Here is an 18,135-nt window from a genome sequence, read left to right on the forward strand (position 1 = left end):
GGTAAATATTGCACAGTAATTGAATCACTCCGGTTATTTCCTGTGGAGTGGGGGGAGTTGACAGAACACACAAATCCTGAGCTCATAAACTCCCTCGTAACCAACTCTTGTCCTTCATTTTCAAACTAAACAGACAGATGACTCGATCTTCTACCACAACTGTCAAAGTCAAAGAGAAAGAGAGAGAGGGAAAGGGATCAGCACCCTCCTCCCTCTCTCTGTTACATAAGCCAACTCCCTCATGCCAGATTTGTTTAAAATTTGGTTGCGTGAAGCACAGAGCAGAGTGCAGAGCCAGCAGAGGAAGTGGTTTAAACACTGGCACAATCTGAGATAACATGGCAGAGGAAGTGTAAGAAAATAAAAGGCGCAACGGGCGCTACGCTCTCATGTGAAGGGAGCAGAGTTCACCTGAGAAGACTTCCAAAAAAAAAAGCATAGCCACATATTAATCCATGCAAGCAGTTTTACGTAAAGTCACTGCAGTCAAACAGAGAGAGAGCGCTGTCCACAAACCTTCATGCGGATGTTTTAAGCGGTTGCAGAGATAAAAAAAAAAAAAAAGAACAGCTGACGCAGCATGCGTCCGGTCATCCAGTGAAACCTCACGGCAACAAGCATCTGAACATCTGAACCTGTCCACAAAGAGCGTGCACGTTACCTGAGTCCACCGCTGCACCGCCGCAGAGCCGGCTGATCCCTTCAACTCAGACCGACTTCCCACAACCAGGCTGTCACTGTCACAGTTTTTCCCCCAGAAAACTCAGTCCTGAGGGCTTCTCCTTCCTTCTCCCGTCCCCTCTGTTCCCTGGCTTTTTTCAGCAGCAGCCTCTCTTTCACTCCTGGGAGCTTTTACCATTTAAGGAGAAGGGCTCAGAGTGCCTCTTTAGGCTGCTGTGAAGTGTATGTGTACGTGTGATTATGTGATCTCAGGCATCTGGTCCTCTAATTATTCCTAAATAAGACGATAATAAAATTAAACATTTCCCTTTTGAAAGCGCTATTTTAAGAGGTGGAGGAAACTTTTTGTTTAGTTTTCTGCGGGAGACGGACAAAAAGGCTGCGCTTGATCTGTGTTTGCTCTTCTGACGATGAGGAATCCACTTCCGAGCTCTTAAGCTCCATAACTATTTGGTAATCTGCTCTGTCAAAACCTCCCCTGTTTGTGCTCCTTCTTACTCCTGCAGTGTTGATGATTTAAGCTGGCTGACCACAGAGAAAACAGGAACACAGCAGATCCAGTGTTAAGGCGAAGACTGCTTTCTGGTTTAAAATACCATCACATGATCATCTTAAATACTGCAGATTGAAGGCCACTCATCCCAAAAGAAAGGAGCTTGTGTGAGAAAATCACATGTACTTACTTAGCTAAGGAGAGACGGTTAATCTGAAACCTATTTAGAGGTGTCTTACTTAAACATTCAGATTGATCTCTGAAGGTTAGTGTACTATTATACAACCTAACAACTTCAGCTGCTACTTTTGATCAAGTAATTAAGTCTACAGTCTTCTTACCTTATTTTAACTTTTCCCATTCTCCTATAGATAACTAGTGTGAACAGTGCTTATATGTAAATATATATACGTTTAACCCATCAAAGCTTATAGACACAACATAAAGAAGGTATTAAGCCACAATTACTGCTCAAATAAAAAGTTATCACATAAGAAAAATGTATGCATGACATTCTTATAAAAATTATAAACACAAGTAATATCCATCCATCTATCCAGCCATGCATGGATGGGTGAGAAGAAAAACTCTTCTTCCTACCACTAAGGTGTAGCTTAGAGGGAATAATTGATAGGATGCATAGGATCTCTTATTTGTATTGATGATCCATATCTCAGGATCATGCATAAGGGTCAGCATGTAGCTGACTGGTAAATCAATGGTAAATCAATCAATCATCATAGTGTAGGTAATGTGTCCTACATTGTCCCCCACAAGCATCCTGTTGTCCCACATTTGGTTTTTGGAGATTTGGTCACCCTCATGGCATTGCCCCTGGGTTTTCTTGTGTCAGTAGCTATGTTTCCATCTAATTATCATGCAAATTTTGAGTGAACTTTTAAAATTTCACAAAAACAAATCAACAAAAAAAAAAAAAAAACACGAATTAAGCATGTTTCATTCTAATGGTTTGAAGTGAATTAACCAGGCTACACAAAGCGTAATTTTGTCAGAAGTCAATGTTGCGAACAGTTGTAATAAACGGGAAGTAGAGGTTGCAAACTAGCATGGACCAACACATCTGAGAAAAAGAGGTTTTCAGGAATGTGTTGCTATCGGGCAAGTTGTAATTGTTCTGTAATGTTAGTTAGTATTGGACATGTCATACACTGGTTTGGAGACGTTGACAAAGAAAGGCAATTCTACGGGAATATCCAGGAAGACGGAAACAGCTGAGATAAATAATCGCTACATCAGAACTTATTCGGCAAATGTGTTTCCATCTTTTTTGTGCATTAACCACCTCAAGTGACCATAAAAACTTTTTACACAATTACGGAATTTATTTAGAATCTTTCTGTTTCCATCAACGTTTTCTAATGCAGCACTTCAAAATCCCTCCGTTACTCTGCCTACTTCTCCACGCCGGTTCTGTGTTTTGTTTGCAAGGTTTATAAGTTGTACGTTTTTGGTTTTCTTTATTAAATTTACTTTACTTCACGTCCTGACTTCAGGTTTTGCCTACACGTGGGTCCAACTAAAATCCCAAACATGACAGAAGGATCCAGTAGGGAACTTAACGAACAGGCAAGAAATTGCAGGCAAACCAGATGAGCTAATCAGAGGAAATGAGGGACAGCTGAGGAGGAGTGGTCAGAGGGGAAGGGACTAATTAACTAAAAATGAGCAGAAACACTGATACAAGAAAACCCCAGAGGAATGGCATGCAGAAATAACTCAAAGTATGTAGAACATAAGAATAAACTGGAAAGCTAAATGCAAAGAAAGTCACAAACATGGAAAAACACCAAACATATGAGTACAGAGAAATGAACCTATATGGCAAAACCCAAATGGGAAAAAATAACACTGTATGGTAAGATCTTTAAGACATAATGAACAACAAGGAAAATGATGAAAAACAAAATGAAAACCAAAACCTAACTCAGGATCGAGACAAGTACACGGTTCAAACCTAACCAAAATGAATGAAAAACATGCAAAAACATGAAGCCACCTCTATCTTTCAATGGCAGATAAAGATTTTGCCAACATTTGTCATGAACAAAACATTGAACTACATCAGTTACTCCAATAAATAGTCTAAGTAAACTATTCCAAAGTCAACAAACCATTTTTAGTTTTTAAAAACTGATATATTTTCTTTGCATTTGCTCACTCAAATAAAACCTGAACACTTTATTTCATTTGTAACATTTTAAATGTTTACTTGTGAAACAGCCTCCCCTGAGGGTTAATATAACTGCCGTTGGCTGTGAGTAGATGAAAGTTGTTCTGCGCATAAATTAGTTTATGCGCAGAACGCCTATTATTATCACTTTGTCTCGTTGGACCTCAGTTAGTTTGAGGAAGCATGCGTTGTATGTCAGAGGCATGTACAGTACACCTCCTGCAAATGTAAATTTTCATGTAAAACAATGGTAAAAACACAGTAACACGGAGCAATGTGCATGCTGCCGCTACATTTAGAAATTATACAACATTTTTCAGAGGAGCCGGTCTTACCTCCCAGCCGCTGGCTTGTCTTGGGCCACCTGTTAGAGCCAGAGGAAAGAGAGACTGTGAAAACAGTTGATTTGCATTTGACATCAAAGCATGTGCAATGCAAATGTCAGAGGACAGTAAAAAAAAAAAAGAAAAAAAAGAAAAGGAGAATGAAACCAGAGAGAAAGCACGTGCCACAGCTGACAGAAAGTAGAAATAAATGAAAGGGTGAGAGAGATAAATTTAGTTGTCTTCCCAGTGGGGCTGATCCTCGCAGCGTGGCGTGTATTCTGATTGGTAAAACTATTGTACCGCTTGCTTCAGGAAGTATGCCACCCAGCCCATCTCGATAGCTAGGGGCAACAATAACCTGGCAACCATCTGAAGCACATGGGGTGCTTGATCCACTGGTTGAGAGCTCCTGTCGTCTGCTTCAGAGGCTCTCAGGAGGAGCCCTGTAATGTAGTAACAAGTGAGGGGCTAAGAACCAGTGAATACTGGCACCATGGGAGCTGAAGTTTTCTCACATTTATTTCATTAGGATCTAGTTAACAGTTAAGATTCAGCTCTGTTTAACTTTATGCGCCACCTTTAGTCACCTTTTAAAGAGCAACATTGAACTCAAGCTAAGCTGTATATGAAAATCATATCAGCATGCCTTAGGTTAATAGAACAACAATATTGAAAGCACCAGCAGGTTCATAAATGTATGATATCCATTTTACCTTAAAAAACTTCTAGATTATTAAGGTTGTCAATTAAGTTTTAAAGGAACATAGCGGCAAGTTTCAGAGTTTTTGCAGAAGTCTGCCCCTCTGGCGACAAGCTGAAACGACACCAGCATTGTGCACACGCATGGGAAAAGAGGAAAAGCGTCTGCCGCTGTGACTGCACAGGTGTTTTGTTTAGAGGCGTAATGTCTTCTTATGTAAGAAAGCTATAGATATTGAGGGTAGCCTGTGTTCTCTTGCTAATATGTCAGTGGCAGGAGAGACTGAACAAAGTAGCCAGGAGAATGAGAGCATGCAGCATGTCACACACACGCCCAGAGAATACAACCCGAATTGCTCTCTCATAAACTGCAGTAGACAGAGGAAAACTCATGTTACGCTTTGAGCAATTGTAAGGACATGTACAAGAAAGAAAAAAGTATTTAACATTTAAACTTGTGCATTGCTCCTTTAAGGTTCTTTAAACAAGAAAACAGGAAAATAGTTGGGTAGCACACTAATGAAAGTCTAATCAGTGGATTGCTGTCAACATGTTTAATGTTTCACACTTATTCACTCAGGCTAAATTTCAATCTTAGATTGTTTACTAAATGATTGACTATATCAAACAGAGGCATTGACTTTTTTGACATTTCTCTGATGGGTTTGGAAATCTTAAAGGAGCCCTGAACAACTGCGCCGCTCTTCCTCGCAGATGTGAGCCAGGTGAGGTGGGGTGGACTCTACACTTCAAAGGTTTTCAGGTTCAAAGAGGTTGGCAAACATCATTGGGCCAAGTTAGAGCTTGATTCATAAATTTGTTTCTCCAGTTGGCCTCGTAAAAGCAGGAAAATGTAGGCTCCTCTCTATCAAAATTCTGGCTAGAGTTTAAAAGCAGTAAAACAAATATATTCAATGTTATTTAATATAGAAATGCATATTGGTGAACAATATAACCTATTCTTGGTAAAATAAAAGTAATTATATGCATGGGTTGCTTCCCCGTCTCAAGGTATAGCTACAACGAAACCTTCAAAACATCCCTTTCAACTCAACTACAAGTTTCCATGTTTCTGTTTCTGCAGAACAAACTCCATGGGTTTTCTCCAGCTGTATGCACCGTAGCTCTATGGTTAAACATTTTAAGTATCTTTCCACAAGCTTCTTCAAATAGTTTGTTGGCCCATTCTTCCAGACAGAACGGGTGCAGCTAACTCAGGTCTGTAGGCCACCTTGCGCACACACACACCTTTTCAGCTGTTATTTATGGGATGAAAATAGGGGCTTTGTAATTGCTACTCCAAAACATTTAATTTTGTTACCCTTTAGCCAATTCCAAGCTAGTTTGGCAGTGTGGTTATGGTCATTGTCCATTTGGAAGACCCATTAGATTTCCTGGCTGATGTCTACACATCCTGATTCAGTAACTACACATAATGTTCTTTCTCCATGATGCCATCTATTTGTGAATTGCACCAGTCCCTCCTGCAGCAAAACATCTCCCAAACACGATACGGCTGACTCCATCCTTCACAATTAGGACGATGTCCACAGGGCTTGTAAACTTCCTGTTTTTTCCTCCAAATGTAACAAATGTCACTGTGGTCAAATTAGTTCAGCTTCATCAGACAAAAGGACATGTCTACAACAACTAAGTTCTTTGTCCCTAGGTGCATTTGCAAACTGAAAATCTGCTTTCATGGTTCTTTAAGGGAAATGGCTTCTTCCTCTCCAAGTGGGGTGGGGTAAGGCCCTGCACAGCTGTAAGGGGGAACCCAGGCCACAGTACCTGGTGTTTGGGCTGTCTGTGTGTGTCAAGCTAATAACAGCTAGCACTAGCTTATATTGTCCAGGAGGTTTTCTACTAAACTGATCCTTTCATGTTGCTCTCAAACATCGATGCATTGTTATTAGATTTTTTTTGACAATCCTCCCTAAGCTATCTTTGGTATCACTGTTACTGGTGCATAAAAAAACGTATTTAAAAGAAATAAAAAACGCTTAGCCTAGCACTGGGGCAAGTAAAGCGTGGCAAGCCGCCATGCTGTGAGGGAAACCCTGTACTTGTATATGAATGAATTAATATTATGATCAGCAATGTTTTGCAAATAATAATATCCATTTCCATTTCCATTTTCCAAACCGCTTTATCCCTCATGGGGTCGCGGGGGTTGCTGGTGCCTATTTCCAGCGTTCACTGGGCGAGAGGCGGGGTACACCCTGGACAGGTCGCCAGTCTGTCGCAGGGCCAAATAATAATATATTACAGTAATATTAAACATGAGTTTAAATGGTTGCATAATGTAAAAACACATTTATTCAAAATAAAAGCAATTCAATCATGTCAGATTTTCTTGTTTCAAATGTTTTACACTATATATAATACCCTGAAACTGCAGTGTTTTTATACTATCATAATCTCATAGGACACACTTTGTTAGGAGAAAAACACATCGTTACAGACACATTCGTGTGCCAGTAATCTACATTAGTAGAGCGTTACAATAAACTCGTCATCTTAATGATTCAACAAAGTCTTCACTGTTCCTCCTCCTGCTGTTTGGATTAATGCAGCTTCATTTGCTAACCAAAAAACAAGCTAACGTCAACATGGCACAACACAATGTTATCTTCAGGAGAATTGTAAATTAATCATACAAAACAGACACTGAGGCGACTATGGCCTTTTAAGTGTAGGTTTACCACCCTACGGCCTCCCACTGCTTAACAGCAACATAAATAATCTCTGGAGTAGACTGTCTATCACCAACCATGCAATTTAAGACATGGCCGTGTCAGCTACCACAACAGCTTTAAGAAGAGAGTTATTGGACATAACTTTGTGAAGCGATGCAAAGAAAACTACTCTTAGCAAAAAATAAAATTATTCCTTTAAGTATTGTCAAGTTGATTATTTTTAAACAGTAGGCCTACATAAGCCAATGATAACTAAAATTAATCACAAATAATTTTTGTAAAAGCTGTTTGTAAATTCAATCTGGGTTTCAAAGATCTGATAAAGGAAGAGGTTCATTCAGTGTTTTCAAAAGACATTGAAGTAGCTGAAGTTGAAAACAGTAGAATAGAGGTAGTTTGCTTCTAGACTGAAAACTGGCTGCAGATTTGGTTCCTAAAGAAGCATAAAGCACTATTAGTCCTTTCCGCTCTACACTCTACACTTTTTGAGTTGGGATAATTTATGTTTTGAACAGTTCTAGTTGAGTTTGAACCTCAGGCTAAGCATGCCTCATTTCATATATCAAGCCATTTGTACCCACCATGCTTTAGCTTTATATCCATAAATTAACCATCTGACACTGAGGTTCTCAACCATTAGTTTATTTATTTTTGTGAATGAATGATAATAAAAATAGTTAAATAGTCTCATGTCCTCTTTAATTTATGTATGTATTATAATAAAAAATAATTCTAAAAAAAATTATAATAATTATATCCACCTTGTTTACTTAGTGTTTTGTTCTGATCCCCGTCTGGGCCGGTTAGCCAATACGTAATATTAGATGTTATGACCCATGAAAATATTTCCTGATTTTTTTATCCTGATTTTTTTTTATTTTAAAAAAATAAATGAGTTTAAAAAACTGTTTTAACAACTTCTGCATTTGTTCACATAACCTAATGTGTTTAGTTACTTCAAGCAAAAAAGTAGAAACCTTTAATGACCTTCTGCTGGGGACAAACTGACCAGTATCTGCTGTAAAATTACCTGTTTTGGTAGTAATTATAAACATAGAAATACATGTCTACGAGTATTTAGTTGTTGTACATCTATTGAAGCCTAAAACTTTCCATGTGGTCTTAAACGCAAATTAACTTTAATAAAAAAAATGTGTGAACAATATGTAATGTCAAAACTGGATAAAAAGCCTATAAAAAGATTAATTGTTTTTCTAACATATCCAAAAATGCATGCTGCTAAAAATACTTGTGTCTCTCCAAGTCTGCACAGAGAACCCGTTCGGATCCCTCCCAATATTCCCAGAGGCCCCAGATAGCACACACACACACACACACCCTCGTCTGTACCAGCTGTTGACTGAAATGTAAATATCTGCACAGTCTATTTTCAGAAATCCTCTGGGATTACCACTAGAAAAGGAAGTAGGTTTAATACATCTCTGTCCCACTGTGTACCCCATCACCATGAAAACACCAGCAACGTATTTCTGTGATGCAGTCACCTTACCATTCATGGACAGCTGTGGAGCCTCTGGGACTTGAGCTGAAGCAGGAAGTTGTGTACTGCTTTTCTGCTCAGGTCCGGCATAATCTACAAAGCTTATTGTGCTTGTTTCAGGATGACGTGGCATACAGGGATCTGGGGACTTCTAGAAAACACAGATTGGGATTAAATTTTATACTGGATTATTAAAGTCACATTAAAGCATGAAAAGCATCACATGTGGCTTCTCTGCATTTGGGGCCAGTGGGGCCTGGCCCCACCAGATGTTGCTGTGGAGTTCTATGTTCTATAATAAGTGGGACATGATCGATCTGTATAGAGTAATACTGTAAAAAGACTGATTCCCACACCAATAAAATTCTGTTATAAACATTTGTGTCTATATATCTAAGCCTGCCAGAAAACTGACAAGCTCAGTAGGTTAAATCCTCTGGAGGCACCTTGATATTGGGGCCGGCCCACCAACGTTTGTTTAAATAATAAACATCTGAAATCGCAGTGCGCATGCCCAACATGCTCTCAGGAGACAGCCGGGGCGCAAATACTACGGCCCCGATGGATCGTCCAATCATAATACTGGAATTGCACACGTTAAGTTTACATTCTGCTGGAAAATGTGAGACCATCTAGTGTTGGTTTTCCTTGTTGGCTCATTGAAGTATTGATGTGAATCTTTTATGTTCAATAAATTAATAATATTAGTGAGCCTTTAGTTGTAATTTAATTATATTAGGTTATATAAAATGATATTTCTATTGTGTTGGTTTAACTTATCTGTTTCATTTAAAATTTATCAAAGTCAGGTTGTATGCATCACCAAAAATGTGTTGCTGCCAATAGGTGTTGAGTTTTTGTGCCCCACTTAACTTGATATGACAGAGATGCCACTGATCACATGCAGAAGTGAACACGTGATAAAAGTGAATATTTCCAGTAGCTTCTGTAAAAGACTCCAAACAATGAAGAAAAGGTTTGAAGAAAACACATCAATGGTTAATATTGATGGGAAAAATGTCTCCCTGATTGTAATGTTTGTGTTTACTGCAACATGTCAGTCAAATCTGTTCTCTGCTTTTCAGTGTAGCTAGTAAAAAAGAACATTTACAACCACAACATTTTGTTTTCTTTTTTTTCAGCAAATAAAAAAAAAAGCATACAACAATTTTTGTTGCAAACTTTTACTTGGAATAACTTGTTTTCCTTGATAAAAAGCTCAACAAACACACCTTCTGATTTTTTTTTTGGGTTGCGTTAAGACATGAAACAACCAAAATGGTCACCAAGCTGAAGGAAACTGCATGCACACAACTTTTTGTGTTAACCTGGCAAGCCAGATAATGTGATAATGTGTAGCACTCTGTGTTCTGCACAATCAATCTGGGTCAGCTCCCATTGAATCCATTCAGGGAAAGGAGGGACATTCAGCAGGACTTTCAAGCTGATTGGGCAAAACGACGCCTAGTACCCACCTACCAAAGGTTGCTTTTAGCCAATCACAGTATCAAATGAAAATTTCATAAGCAGCAGGCGCCATGAGAATCCACAAGTTACGCTGGTTAAGGCACATCTTGTTGATCCTCTTTCAAAGATAAAACCGTGGATTCTGACAAAATAGATGTGATAGCAGCAGCTATGCGTGCGTCCTCCTGAGCTGCCGTGTTCATTAGGGTTCGGCTGTGGGCTCGGCATCTCTTTCGTCCCGCCTTAAACCATAACACTGCAACGTGATTGGCTGCCCCGTTCTGAGTTGATTCTTGGACGGTTGAGGCAGGAGCGGGACAAGATGGATTCTGGTGTGTTTGTGAACGCACAAATACTGCGAGAATTCAGCTTGCAGGCAAGTTTATTTTTGAGGGGTAGGCTATCAGAAAAATTCTGAAAAAAATGATTTTTTTTTTCAGAATTTGTTTTTCTTTTTCCTTATTCTAAACATAAAATCACATCACATTGGGTTTTGTGGTTGTAATGTGCCAAAAGGTGAAAGTTTTCAATATTTTTTTGGAAAAAGATGTGACTCTGGAGAATAATGGCTGTGCAACACTCGCATCAGTGGGGCTTAATGTCGTAAACAAATAATAATACACTAACTTTAATGATGTGGCACAGCTGGCAAAATATACCGTCATGGCAGGGATTAAATTATGCATTTAATCCCTGCCCAGACTATTTGAGATACCACATGTTGAAACTCTGTATCTATATTTACAGTATTACTTGTTGACATTTTTTCATTATAACATGCACGGATTTTGGGGGAGTCAAAATGTAACTCACCTTGCTCCTGTGATGTACAATATCACCAAATTTCTCAGAACCACAAACCTGTGCTGGACATTCCTCCTTGGTCTCCAGCAGCTCCCTGGTGTCGGCTGATCGAGCCAAAGCCTCCTCCTCCGCCTTCTGAGTGATGCTTTCCATCTTTTCTCTCACCTGGCTCACCTTCCTCTCGCTCTGCCTCACCACCTCCGCCATCCCGAGGGCGCTGCTGACCATCGCTTCGATCCTCTTCAGGGTCACCAGGAGCCCACCTGTGGTCGCCTGTGGCTCGGTTTGTTTTGGCTCTAAGGTTGAGATCTTCTCATGCTCAACGGCCACGGCTGCATCCCTCTGCTTCCTCACCACTGGGTCCACCGCTGTGCCTGCTTCCTGTCTCTCTGCGTCATCTCCCCTATGAACGTGAGGAACTTGACCGCTGTGTTTTTGCTCAGCACCGTCCTGTCCAGATTTCAGAGAGGCCTGCAGGTGACAGACCTGCTTTTTCATGTCACTGATGGCATCCTCCGCTCGCAGGAGCTTTATTTGTGCCTCAGGTCGCTCCTGTAACACCTCAGCGCGTTCTCTGCAGGTTGTCGCCTCTTCCACCTTCCTGGCCTCCTGTAGCCGATGCTGACTCCCAGCCTGGATCTGCTTCTGCTCCTTCTCCTCCTTCTGCTCCTTCTTCTCGTCTTTCTCCCGTTCCTCCTCCCACACAGTCCCGTGCAGCTCAGGCTCTTGCTGCCTGAAACCACCACCGCAGCTTTATAAACATATATTTTACACACTGTTATCTTGTTAACTCGCCACGGTATTAAAAGCGCACTCGTCCTGGACAGTAACTCTTGTGGGTCGTGTAATGGAGATGCTCATAAACATATGGTCAAAACCAGACCCCCAGTTTTATAAGCTGAGCTTCTAAGACCAACGTGGGCTGTAACCTTTCTCTTACCATAACAGGAGAAAGAGGTAAAAACTCACATACACTTTTGAAAGCTCCCGTCTCAGAGCTGCCTGTTGCCGCCGGCGGCGAGGGAAAGGCCTCTCCTGCAGGAAAGAGGAACCTAGATGTGACATTCACCAACGGTGCTACATGCAGTCCCACACCTCTGCTCAACAGGTGTCCCCTCCTCACCTTCTGTGGACATTCGCTGTGCAGCAGCTGATGAGATGTTTCATCTCTCTTGATCCTGCGAAGGATGCACAGGATATCTCCTCCGGGTGAGTGGACCACTGGAACGCTGTTGTCACCTCGACCTCTGTGAGGCTGCTGCAGACAAAGATACGTGTCAGATAGGACCACATGAAGAAGAGGATGTGTGCTGTAGCGATACCAACCGGCTGCAGGTTCTGCGTCTCAGTCTGCAAAGAGTGCTGGTTGGGAGGACCTAAACTGTGGAAACTCTGAGGGGTGGCACGCTGTCTGTCGAACCTGTGAGAATTTACACGCTGTTTGTGAACACTTTAATAAACTTCTATATATCACACGATGTCTGCTGAGGAAAATAACGGTTATGGTGTGTGTCGACGTAGCTTAACCTGAGTTCTGATACGGTCAGATCCCTGACGATGGCTTCTTTCTTTGTAACGTCACTTTTGCTGATGACCACTCTGTCATGTTTCTCTACTAGTTTAAATATTACTCTTTTTTTTTTAAGGCCCCTTTTGCTGTCAAACATTACAACTATCTGTTGTTCATGCAATAATACACTTCAGACTCATTTATTAATTTTCTTATCACAGAAATGTGTGATTCTTTCTTGAAGTAGATAAAAAAAAAACATCTCAAATGTTTCATTTAACATTCATCTGTTAAAAGAAAAATTTAGATCACAACAATTTCTAGATCACAACACAGGAAGAATCTGTGCGACAAACCAAGCCAGCATTTAATTTTTTTAATGCATTTTTAATTATTCTTTTTGGCAGAGAGATAGTTTGCATTTAAATTCTGCATAATCCCCATTTTAGGAGAAATAATATTCCAACTCTGCTCAGTATCACTTCAAGCCAGATCATGTGCTGGTGATAAGAAGCAAATTCATTTCATTCGTTTAATGGGAGAATTTCTTGGGCGTTGTTTGCTTGCAGCTTAGGACTTTTTTTTTTATCTGCATTCCCAACGAAAAGATTAACTGAATAAGACGCTTTAATACAACATGAGATGCATAGGAGCTGTTATGGCGGTCGGGAGGATTTAGGAATGTGAAAAACTAAAAGTAATTAAAGTACGAGTTCACACCTAGGGGTAAAACATAATGACAGAAAACACAGCAGTCGGATCTGGTCAGCTGGCACTAGGACAGAGAAAGCAGACAGACTAATAAAACACAGAAGCAGAGACACGGCTGCACCCGCACTTTATTAAGAGCTAATAAAAACAGGAAGACAAATGTAGCAAAACCAAAGATAGCCGACAGTTACACCGATTACAAATATTTAAAATATACAGCGCAACAAAGAAAACACATAAAAAGCTGAGCTCTGTCAACATAAAGAAGTGAAAAGATGGGATCTAAAGTAAAGTAAAGCAAAATCTACAAAAAACCTCCAGGAATAAAGACAGAGTAAAAGAAGTCCCAACGAAGAACTTATTGTAGCATTTTTTTTTTAATTGTCAGAAGCTCTTCCCGTCTGGTTCTGTCTTTCTTTTTGAAAAATCTTGTAGCTTACTCATGTAGAGGTAATGTACCTTTTAACTTTGTGCTCATTTGATGGAGAGGAATCATTAGTAATTAGCAGCTGTGCTTTAAAAGAGGCGCCCTTGCAGTGGTAATATTTATTACCTGAGGAGTTGCCGATGTGAATGCTCCTGTAATCTCCTCAGCTCTGACTGCAGACCCTGAAACACCAGAACGCAGTAAACATGCTACACGTAGTACTCAAGTAAAACTGGGTTTCCTTCGCAGCCTGATTTTGTCCTTTCTCATTTGGTTTTAATCAACACACCTCCATCATATTGTGATTTTCCACATGAAAGGTCTTCATCTTGTCCATCAGGATGTTTTTCTGAACAGCCACATTTAAACATAGAGTAAAAAACACCAGAAAACACCAAATCAAACCCTGCACTTAAATTTGGTCGACAGTCAGACCTTTGTGATTTCTTTGTCTTTCAGCATCATCAGAGTCAGGGTTTCTTCATGCTGTGCCTGTAAATATGCACACAAAGTTATTTAGAACCCAAACCACTGAGGAAGGAAACATATACCTGAACTTACCCTTAACTTGGTGTTAACCCTCTTCAGTTCATCTACACTCTCTTCAGCGTAGGCCCTTTCAAAGGTAAGTTTTTCATTCTGCGTAAACAAAATCAGCATTTTCATTCGTTTGTACACACAAAGCTTACAATTAACGTCCCCATTACCTTGTCTTCGAGCGCTCTAATGTGAATTCTCAAGCGTTCGGTCTCGGCGGTCTAAAAAAGAGATTTTCTCGTATAAAAAACGATGCCCAGATACAATGAGTTTTACAGAACCTGGTGTGTGTTGGATGTACCAGCTGGCTGAACCTTCTCTGGGTATGGCTGGCTGTTTCCTGAACCTCTTTTAGTGTCCGACGGGTCTCTTCCAGCTCCTCTGTCGCAGATCGGCCTTTGACGGATGATCTCTGAGCACTGCACACATAGAAAACAAACAAAAAGCAAACACAAAAGCTAATAAAGCAGTTTACACATCGCAAACACCTCCATTCATATCCAACTGTATGTATTTATAAAAAAGTTTTTACATTGATTTATTTGTTGTAACAACAATGTGCGCCTCTGTTAAGATGTGAATGAACATCAACCTTAAATTACTTATACATCAAACCAAACAGGAGTATTTAATTAGGAGTTTTCTATCAGAAGCAACAGAACTGGATTTGAGTGTCACCATGTTTTTTTTTTATATACATATGTAAAATGACACTTTTTAATCATTACGAGTTGATATGAAACTAAATGCAACATAGCTATCCTTCCCAAGTACTGCAATCCCTGCAACGGTCCAAGAACATGACTTTTAGATTTATTCTAAATTGCCATTAGGTGTGAGTGAGTTTCTACATGGTTGTCTGTGATAGACGAGCAACCAAAAATAGGCAGGGGGGAGACTGCAATAACATGGCATTCAACTGACCATTGGAAACACAATGAGGGCATTCGCAGAATAAATACAATGGACTGAAATAGTAACAACTGCAAGGGTTGTTCGTGGATTCACATGTTGTACATGGAAACCTTTGAAAAATTACACCGGCTCCACTTCTGTAAGCAGCAGAGCTCGATGCAGTGCAGAGGCCTTTAAGGTTGAGGAGGAGGATTCATCTTTTCTGAAGCATGAGCTGCACTTGTTTGCTCATTTCATTTCATCCATCCATTCATCCATGATCTCTACCTGGTTATCTATGCTGGGTCGCTGGTTTGATTAGTATTTTAGACGTGGAGGCTTAAAATATGATTAATAATATCTGATGTCAAAGATCAAATGAACTTTCTTAGATGTAATTAATTAAATAAACACACAACTAAAATTTGGTAATAACTGGACAAAGCATGTACGTATTATATTTAAAGTGATTTTTGAGCCTATTTTCTCCTGTTTTAGTGTAATTCTTTGACTTTTTAAAACAGTCCAACTATATATTTTCTAATTTTACTCATTAGCATTCATTTCCTGGTATTTAACGCTATCACATGCTTTTTAAAGTTAGTTGTTTTGCATTTCAACATGTTTTTAGAGCTCTGTAAAGCCAGCCTCTTACCGTCATTACGCTTGTGTTACCTATTAGCTCCAGTCGAAAACCAAATATTTACAGACACTGTGTATAAAAACAAAACAAATGGAAAATAGAGCCATTTATTATATCCAACATTTTTTCCTGTTCTTTTAATTTAAATGTACCAAAATTATTTCAGCTTGATAAATGACAGAAAACACTGAGGAAACGTACATTTCCTCAGTATTTGGTAAAATTCCCTATTCAGGGATCTGGACATAAAACCCAAGGATGAATCAGACTCATGAAGGTCCTCATTTCTCTTTCTGATGTCTTGGCTGATTTATTTTGATGTTTCCATAATGTCACACGAGTCAGCAGTGGGTTTCAGGTGTGCCTTAAAATACATCCACAAATTTGCCTCTAAATAACATGAATGTTTTAAAGTAACCTGGCCTTTCCCATGTTGTTTAAAGTCATTGTAATCCTAGTGGGTATGTAAACTTTATGTAAACAAAAAAAAATTTTTTAGCACTCAGAAAACAGAAATAATTTAGGTTAAAACATTATTCTGGTTTAAAGTTGTTAATAAAACTCGGCTATGTATATTTTTTACATTTTATTTAAAAAAAATCTTGTTTCAGCTTCATGTGACAGAAATGTACGTTTCTGTTTTTCTTCTGTCTGCTTTTTCCTTTCTGATCATGAATGTCTAGCCTTTGTACAGATAACAAGTCACATTGTTGTTATGAACGTTATATCATAATTAACTTGAAGTCATAAAGTTTAAACTTATGGTGAAATCTGTTTAGGCAGATCACAGTTGTACGAGAATAACGTCTGCTTCTCCTCACCTTACCAGCTCGGCCTGCAGCTCTGTGATCTCCAGGCTGAGCTGCAGGTTTTCATCCTCGCACTGAGCCAGCATCCTCAACAGGCTGCGGTTGTGCTCACTCAGCTGGCGACGAGCTCGCTTCAGATCAGCCACTATACCAGACAGGTCCTGTCTTCCACTAAAGCCATACAAATATAATAGAGCAAAAAATATTACAAGAAAACTGACGACACGAGATGAACACACAGAGTGACAGAAGGAGGGACATTACTAACCAGGAACAATGGTGGCCCTCTGGGGGAGCTGCATTGATTTCACAAAATTGGAAATTAAATTCTATTAAGTACACTAAATTAGTTTTTTTTTTTTCATTTTCATTTGAATAGAATATTAAATTTAATCAGCTCTTACCATTTGCAGACCATTCAGAGTAGTCTGGCCAAGGCACACACATGACATCCGAGCTAAAGAATAAAGGAATATAATTTAGTAAAAAGCTTTAAAAAGTATTCCACATGAAAGCTGTTTTTACAGCCTTTAGGGCTTAGTTTCACCTGTCTTGACGGCACTGGGCAATCCACATCCTCATAGTGGACTGGAAAGTCTCCCTGCTCACGTGTGGGTCCTGAAGGTGTGGATCCAGGAGGTGTCGCAGAGAAGACAATCTGTCCCCCTCCGCGCTCTGAACTGTGAGAGTTTGCAGGTACTGCATGATGCAGGAAGCCAATACTTCTCCTGAGGGTGAGATAAAAGCAGAAAAAAAATAGTAAAAATCGAAAAGATTATGCCCTCATTCATTCTGATTGAAACATAAGCAACCAGCTTACCTGTGTTGCTGGCATCACATGTGTCATACATGATGTCAAGGAGCTCCTGTTCAGAAAATACATCTGTGTCTTCACTGTGCTGAAGCGTGTCCCCTGCTCCACCGCTGTATGACCCTGGAACTTAAAGTGACGAAACATTGGTCTACTTTTGCACACAGAAAGAAGCTGGTCTAGTGCAGGACTTACCGTCATGGCTGTCAATCGTGCTTTTTTCTCCCATGACTCTGATGAGGGATTTCCATGCACCTGTTCAATCTAACATTTAAATATTCACATTATAATATAATCAAATATTTACAGATGGCCATATGAATGATATATCTTAACACCATGACGCATGACATTTTTTCTAAGGTTCAAGGAGAAGTTGTGATGCAGGGTCATGGACAGTAGCCTAATTAAGGCAATTCTAGGGGCAAAACATTGATAAAAGAATGACTAACCTGCATTCATCATCAACTAATAACAAAACTACATCCATCATATAAAATTATAGCCCTCTTGATGAGGAAATTTAATCCAACTCGAGGATCTAGAGAACTTCTTTAAAAGCAAAAAGTAAAATTCTTACTTTTCAGAGCAACTGGTCCTCTCCCCAAAAATATGCATCTAAAAAAAAAAAAAAAAAATACCACAAGGAAAATGATATCCTGACTCTTCGTTTCTCTTCAGTCTAATGTTTATCTGATTTACTGTGATGTTACGTGATCTGCAACATGCTTCCCCCCCTGCTTCCCGTCAAAAACAGATGTCTCGTTTTGGGGAGGGAAAAAGGCTGAAATCTGTGAAAAGAGGCAACAGTTGGTAGATTTTTCCTCTTTAAAGTCACCAGTTCAACGTTAAATTTTCGGGTTTTTTTTATATATTTCAATTGATCTATATATATATATATATATATATATATATATATATATATATATATATAT

At 39.5% G+C, this 18,135-nt stretch overlaps 2 protein-coding genes across 2 annotated transcripts in view; both read right to left on the reverse strand.

Annotated features, from left to right (window-relative positions):
- The window catches only part of mrvi1 (murine retrovirus integration site 1 homolog), a 40,919-nt gene extending 29,075 nt beyond the window's left edge, over positions 1–11,844 (reverse strand). The window contains exons 1-4 of the mRNA XM_021321771.2: positions 11,828–11,844; positions 10,916–11,591; positions 8,597–8,738; positions 3,701–3,729 (exon numbers count right to left, since the gene is read on the reverse strand). Coding sequence (XP_021177446.2) covers positions 3,701–3,729; positions 8,597–8,738; positions 10,916–11,591; positions 11,828–11,829 — 849 coding nt within the window. The 5' untranslated portion in view covers positions 11,830–11,844. The remainder of the gene's footprint in view (positions 1–3,700; positions 3,730–8,596; positions 8,739–10,915; positions 11,592–11,827) is intronic.
- A 6-nt stretch (positions 11,845–11,850) lies between these two features.
- LOC118560075 (inositol 1,4,5-triphosphate receptor associated 2-like) lies at positions 11,851–17,438 on the reverse strand. Its single transcript, XM_036130725.1, has 14 exons — positions 17,396–17,438; positions 17,210–17,329; positions 16,937–17,117; positions 16,794–16,846; positions 16,658–16,685; positions 16,402–16,560; positions 14,345–14,462; positions 14,214–14,264; positions 14,068–14,145; positions 13,942–13,998; positions 13,796–13,855; positions 13,633–13,688; positions 11,982–12,278; positions 11,851–11,893 (listed from the first exon to the last, which is right to left on the reverse strand). Exons 1-14 carry the CDS (start codon positions 17,427–17,429, stop codon positions 11,851–11,853), a joined length of 1,335 nt encoding a protein of 444 aa, XP_035986618.1. The 5' UTR covers positions 17,430–17,438.
- Positions 17,439–18,135: the final 697 nt, after the last annotated feature.

Source organism: Fundulus heteroclitus, unplaced genomic scaffold (assembly GCF_011125445.2).
Source record: "Fundulus heteroclitus isolate FHET01 unplaced genomic scaffold, MU-UCD_Fhet_4.1 scaffold_38, whole genome shotgun sequence".
NCBI lineage: Eukaryota > Metazoa > Chordata > Actinopteri > Cyprinodontiformes > Fundulidae > Fundulus > Fundulus heteroclitus.